Here is a 5,485-nt window from a genome sequence, read left to right on the forward strand (position 1 = left end):
TGCAGAGGGTGCCCAAGGACCATCCTCAGGGCCTCCTTAAACTGCCCCAGTTGCTGTCTGCCCCGTTTTCCCAAAACACGTTTTTTCACCTGGTGTGCAAGATACAAATCCACACACAGAGTTGAGGTATTTGATTTATTTACCGTTCTGCACATTAAGGGGTGCTGGGTGGCAAATCCACAAGGCCAGTGTGACAGCTACCAAAACTTCTAACTATTCACACATTTTCGCAAAAAAAGACATTGTTTGCTAGAGAACAAGGCTAATTCTTGTTGGTACCTAGATTTTTTGTTGATTAATATTCTATCTTCTATCAACAGATGATTTTCTCACTTCTCACGGTCATTAGTCTGCATGATCAGTCTTTCTCTTCTTTTGGGTCAGTGGGTTTCCTGAGCTGGTGGTCGGGAAGTTGGTGGTTATAATCTCCCCCCATGGGAATCACCTTTTAGCCAGCTGAAGCTGATGTCAGCAGAGTTGCTGAGTTCCCTTTATTAGTTTCTTCTCTTAGGGGTACAGCCAAATGTCCCTAGGACCTGTAAATTCTACATTCTCTGTGTGCCCTGTCAGCTTGCCCCCCAGGCTGTGCTAGCTTCCGTCTGAGATCGTTGAAATGTGTCCAGACCTGAACCTTAACAAGGCTATTCTGCCGACAAGTAATTTCTTTTTCACACCGGGGCATCACTTAGAGCTTGCTTGTTCGCTGCTCTCTGTTCCACGGATTAAATCTCCTATCTTGTTGATTCGGCCTCGAAGTACACCAAGTTCAAATATCAAAGAGCATCCTTTCTTAAGAAATTTTTAATAAATTTCACATTCGCACCAGCCACGCTGCCCCGGGGCGGAGCGGGCGGCGGGGCCGGGCCGGGCCTTCCCCCGACATGGCGCCGCGGCCGGGGCGGTGCCGAGCGGCGCCCGCGGGGCGTGAATAAAGGACGGCGGGCGGGGCCGCGCCGCTCCGGGACGCGCGGGGCCGGCGGCGCAGGCGGGTGAGCGGGGCAGGCGGCGGCCGGAGGAGGCGGGAAGAGGCGGGGGCCGGCGGGTGTCGCTGGCGGCCCGGCCCGCCCGGCCCGCCATGAGCAGAGCGCAGCTGACGCGGACGGGGATCCTGCGGATGGCGCTGGGCGGCGGCGGCGCTGACCCGCTGCTGCCGGCGGAGGGCGGCGGGGACCGGCGGGCGCCCTTCCTGCTGCGGGCGCTGCGCATCGCCGTGGTGGTCTGCCTCTACTGGTTCACCTCCATCGCCATGGTCTTCCTCAACAAGTACCTGCTGGACAGCCCCTCGCTGCGCCTCGACGCCCCTCTCTTCGTCACCTTCTTCCAGTGCGCCCTCACGGCCGCCCTCTGCCTGGGCCTCAGCCTGGGGGCGGCCTGCGGGGCCCCCTGCGCCGGCCTGCCCACCCTCCGCCTGGACCCCAAGGTGTCCCGCAGCGTCCTGCCCCTCTCCGCCGTCTTCATCGGCATGGTCACCTCCAACAACCTCTGCCTCAAGCATGTCGGCGTGGCCTTCTACAACGTGGGGCGCTCCCTCACCACCGTATTCAACGTGCTGCTCTCCTACCTCCTCCTCAAGCAGACCACCTCCCTCTATGCCCTTCTGGCCTGCGGAGTCATCATAGGTGAGGGGGAGCAGGAAGGGCTGCTCCCATCCGACAGCCAGCCCCGGAGAGACGGTGGTGGGGTGTCTTTCCCTTGGGAAGTCATCCCCACCTGCATGATAGCTCCCTGGTCAGGTCAGGTAGCTCAGGGCTCAGCAAATTTGGTTGCTCTGTCTATGGCAACCAAATTTGTATGTCTGGAGGATGTAGGTGACTCATTAAGAGAAGAAATTGCACTCGTTTGACACGGCTCCCTTTTTCCTTCGAGCACTAAAACTTCTCTGCCCTCTAATGACGTTTAACTTGCCTTACCTTTTTCTTTCTTCGTCTTTTACAGGCCATAAAATAGCAGGTGGCTTTCTCCCTGTTCCCAAGTTCTTGTTGATTATTAACTTTGGTAACAATAGCATTTATGTCAGCACCACTGGGACCATACAATAGAGTCAGCCAGTTGGTTTTTACAATGGGCTGAATGCATGTGATAAAGGGTTGGTTAGCTGATCAAGCCAAGCGTAGAATACCACCAGAAGATCCAGGTGTATGGTTAGGATGTAGGCCAAGGCATTGAGTGGCTAAACAGGAATGCTTATAAGTCATCTGTTCCAAAGACAAAATAATCCCAAAAGCTGCCTTCCACTGAAGGGCCATTTAGATGCCAAGAATGGTGAACTGTTGGTTTCAGCCTGATTCCAGGTGTGCATGCGTTCACTTAGTGTTAGACGGCCGGATGGAATCAGATGACAATAAGAAAATCTCATCTCCATGGAAGAAATGAACAGGAACAGAACTACTGTATTTTCCACAAGCGATGAAAGCAATTGCCTTCAGCTGATCTTTTGTTCAGGCACTGCCCAGGAGTGTGGTGCCTGGCAGCCTGACAGGGTTTCTCTAAGGTTAAGACTCTGTCCTCCTGGCTCCATCTCCTTTTGCTGTGAGAGCATCACCTGTGTGCCTATAGCAGCATAGCTGAGCATCCTCTGTGGCCTGACGCAAAGCCCCTCCTGTTGGTGCATGGAACCCATTTGTATCTGGCCTTAGTTTCAAGCCTGTTAGGTTGCTTTGCAGGCAACTTTCCAACAAGAAGCAGCTAATGAAAATGTGCTGCAGTACTCCTTCAGTAGCTCATCTCCCTTTTATGTTTGCTTATGAGCTGGATGGGGAGAGGTCTCCCTCTCTGCCCTGGAGATGCAAAGCCTGTAGCTCCTGTTTTGGAGGCGGTTAGACAGTGCTTTGCCCATCAAAGTTTTAACATGAAGATACTGCACACAGATTCTGCCTTTTGATTTATTTTTTTATCATGCTTAATATTGCATCCATCTTTTTACTATCTTTCTTCTCTGACCTATATTTTCCTTCCTTTTAACAGCAGAGAAAAGTTGGGTTTTTTTCAAACTTTGAAGAATATTTTTTCTACCTGTCTGTCAATTTTCAGCCTTTTCAATTAAAAATAAAATGCTCTCCTGAAAATTACCTATATGCAAAGACTAGCTGGAACAGTAGTTTCTGAACTGCTGCCTGCTCAGTGTGGGAATTAGTCCTCCAAGGTTGAGTTACCCGCACAATAAATTTCCTGCACTAGCAAAATAAATCTTCCCAGTCATGGAATTTTGTGGGTTCGTGTAATAGAAGGGGGAAGCCCTTAAGCCTGTCTCTTGCTGTTGTTGTTCCCTATCAAGTAAATGATGAATTTCTGATTGTATGTTTTGAACCTTTCAGCAGTTGTTTAGATGATGCCTGATTTGTTTGGTTGCAGGTGGCTTCTGGCTGGGTGTTGACCAGGAAGGAGCAGAGGGCACTCTGTCATGGACAGGTATATTCTTTGGGATCTTAGCAAGCCTTTGTGTCTCTCTCAATGCCATCTACACCAAGAAAGTGCTGCCTGTGGTGGATGGTAGCATCTGGCGCCTGACCTTCTACAACAACGTCAACGCTTGTGTCCTGTTCTTCCCCCTCATGGTGCTGCTGGGCGAATTCCGCACCCTCTACCACTTTGACAAGCTGGGGAGCCCCAGTTTTTGGGGCATGATGACCTTGGGGGGAGTGTTTGGCTTTGCCATTGGGTATGTGACTGGACTTCAGATTAAGTTCACTAGCCCACTCACCCACAACGTGTCTGGGACAGCCAAGGCCTGTGCACAAACAGTGCTGGCTGTTATCTACTTTGAGGAGACAAAGAGCTTCTTGTGGTGGACAAGTAACTTGATGGTTCTGGGGGGCTCCTTTGCATACACATGGGTGAAAGGACTGGAAATGAGAAAGGTGCAAGAGGATCCTAATGTCAAAAGCGGTGAAAGAAATGAGACTGGTGTGTAGGCGGCTCCTGCACCTCTATTTTTGGGCCTGGGAGGGATAACCTTTGGTGCTCCTTTCCTCCTGGGGAGAAGAAGAGCAAGGAGCAGGGAAAAATACCTGCAAAATGTATGGGGAAGTGTGTCAGGAACCAGAGCCAAAGACCTAACTGGATCATGTTTTATCTCACCCCGTGTCAGAGTTGGGGAGAGCACATGTTGTGGAGATCAACTGGGTTGGGGTTTTTTTTGTGATTGTTTTTTAAAATGGATGTTGTTATTTACCTAATCTGGGAAATTTGCATCTGGGGGGGTGTGGGCTCATGGGCTCATATCAGACAAAGACTGAAATGAGAACTTTGTGTAGTTAGGGATCTAAACTTAACTGAATGAATGCAATCTGGAGTTATAAAATCCTGAACCTGCAGGCAAGGAAGAGGCAAGTAGCCCAGACTGCTTGGGTTAGACTTCAGTAAACTGTTTTGCTGTGTAAGGTTTTTGCAACAGCTGTTCTCCTGTTGCCCCATTCAGTGCAGAGGATGGAAATTCTCTCCCTTCTGGCTATGTACAAGTCTAAGCAACAGCAGTGCCTCCAAAATGCCTCTCCAAAGAGTCAGTATCACATCCTTCTGAGGTTTTTTCCTGTGTTGCTTTACATCTGGCTCCTCAATTTGAGGAAGCATGGTGAGAATCAGGAATTAAACTTCTCATTCTCTCTGCACTGTTTGCAGTGAGGGAGTGGCCTTTCTCACAGAAGAGTGAGCTTGGCCTCTGAGTCGCTTGGTGACACGCATGAGCGGAAAAGTTACTCTGAAATGCTGCTGTAGGGTGGGGATCCGGGTTCACCAAGAGTTTGCAACACTTCTCCTTACCCTCTTTGTAGGGGTAGGTTTGTATTGAAAATGGGGTTGTTACCCATTCCCTTGTTTCAGGGGGCTTGTTCCATGTTTACTTTGTAGCTCCTCTGTGAATCCTTCAATGCAATGAGTTTTGCTCAACTGTATCAATTCCTTTGCTTGGAACTTGCTCCTGAACAGATTTGAGGAAATCTCTGCCCAACCCACCCCTCCACTTGGCTCTATGCAATAGAGTATGTCTGTGATTTCTGATTCCTGGGCTCAGTAGCAGCAAACATCCTGTGGTGAGCTGTGATGTTGCACCAGCTTTCTAAATCCCTGGCCCTTTTAAACATAAAGTTACTCCCAATAGCGATCCTGGGCAGTCCATGCCATTGCTTCATACCCTGCTCCATGTCTCCTGAGTGATATATGACCACACCTACCGAAGTACACTCCATTTCTGCCCAAAATATGTTCCTGTTGAATTTGGGGCGGGTGGAAGGGGCTCCTGCTCCGGGGTTCATGGCCACAGGTACCTTTTCGGTGCAGGCAGCCATTTGGGGTCTTTGAGTATATATATATTTTTTTTTTTAATTGGAATGAGGATTTTCAACGTTGACCTGTAGCGACCAACCCTGCTGACTAAATTGGGGGGGTCGCTCTCTGGGGGTGGCCGCGACATTTCCGGGGCGGTTTCGGAGGACGCCGCCCCGCGGGCGACAGCTGCGGCCTCGGCCGCTAGAGGGCAGCACAGCGCCCC

The 5,485-nt window shown here is 50.5% G+C and overlaps 1 protein-coding gene across 1 annotated transcript; it reads left to right on the forward strand.

Moving 5' to 3' along the window:
* The first annotated feature begins 993 nt into the window (after positions 1-993).
* SLC35C1 (solute carrier family 35 member C1) lies at positions 994-4,710 on the forward strand. The gene is made up of 2 exons (XM_084208636.1): positions 994-1,619; positions 3,352-4,710. The coding sequence occupies exons 1-2, from the start codon at positions 1,076-1,078 to the stop codon at positions 3,909-3,911; spliced, it is 1,104 nt and encodes a 367-aa protein (XP_084064762.1). The 5' UTR covers positions 994-1,075; the 3' UTR covers positions 3,912-4,710.
* The last annotated feature ends 775 nt before the right edge of the window (positions 4,711-5,485 follow it).

This window comes from Fringilla coelebs (genome assembly GCF_963513975.1).
Source record: "Fringilla coelebs genome assembly, chromosome: 6".
Lineage (NCBI taxonomy): Eukaryota > Metazoa > Chordata > Aves > Passeriformes > Fringillidae > Fringilla > Fringilla coelebs.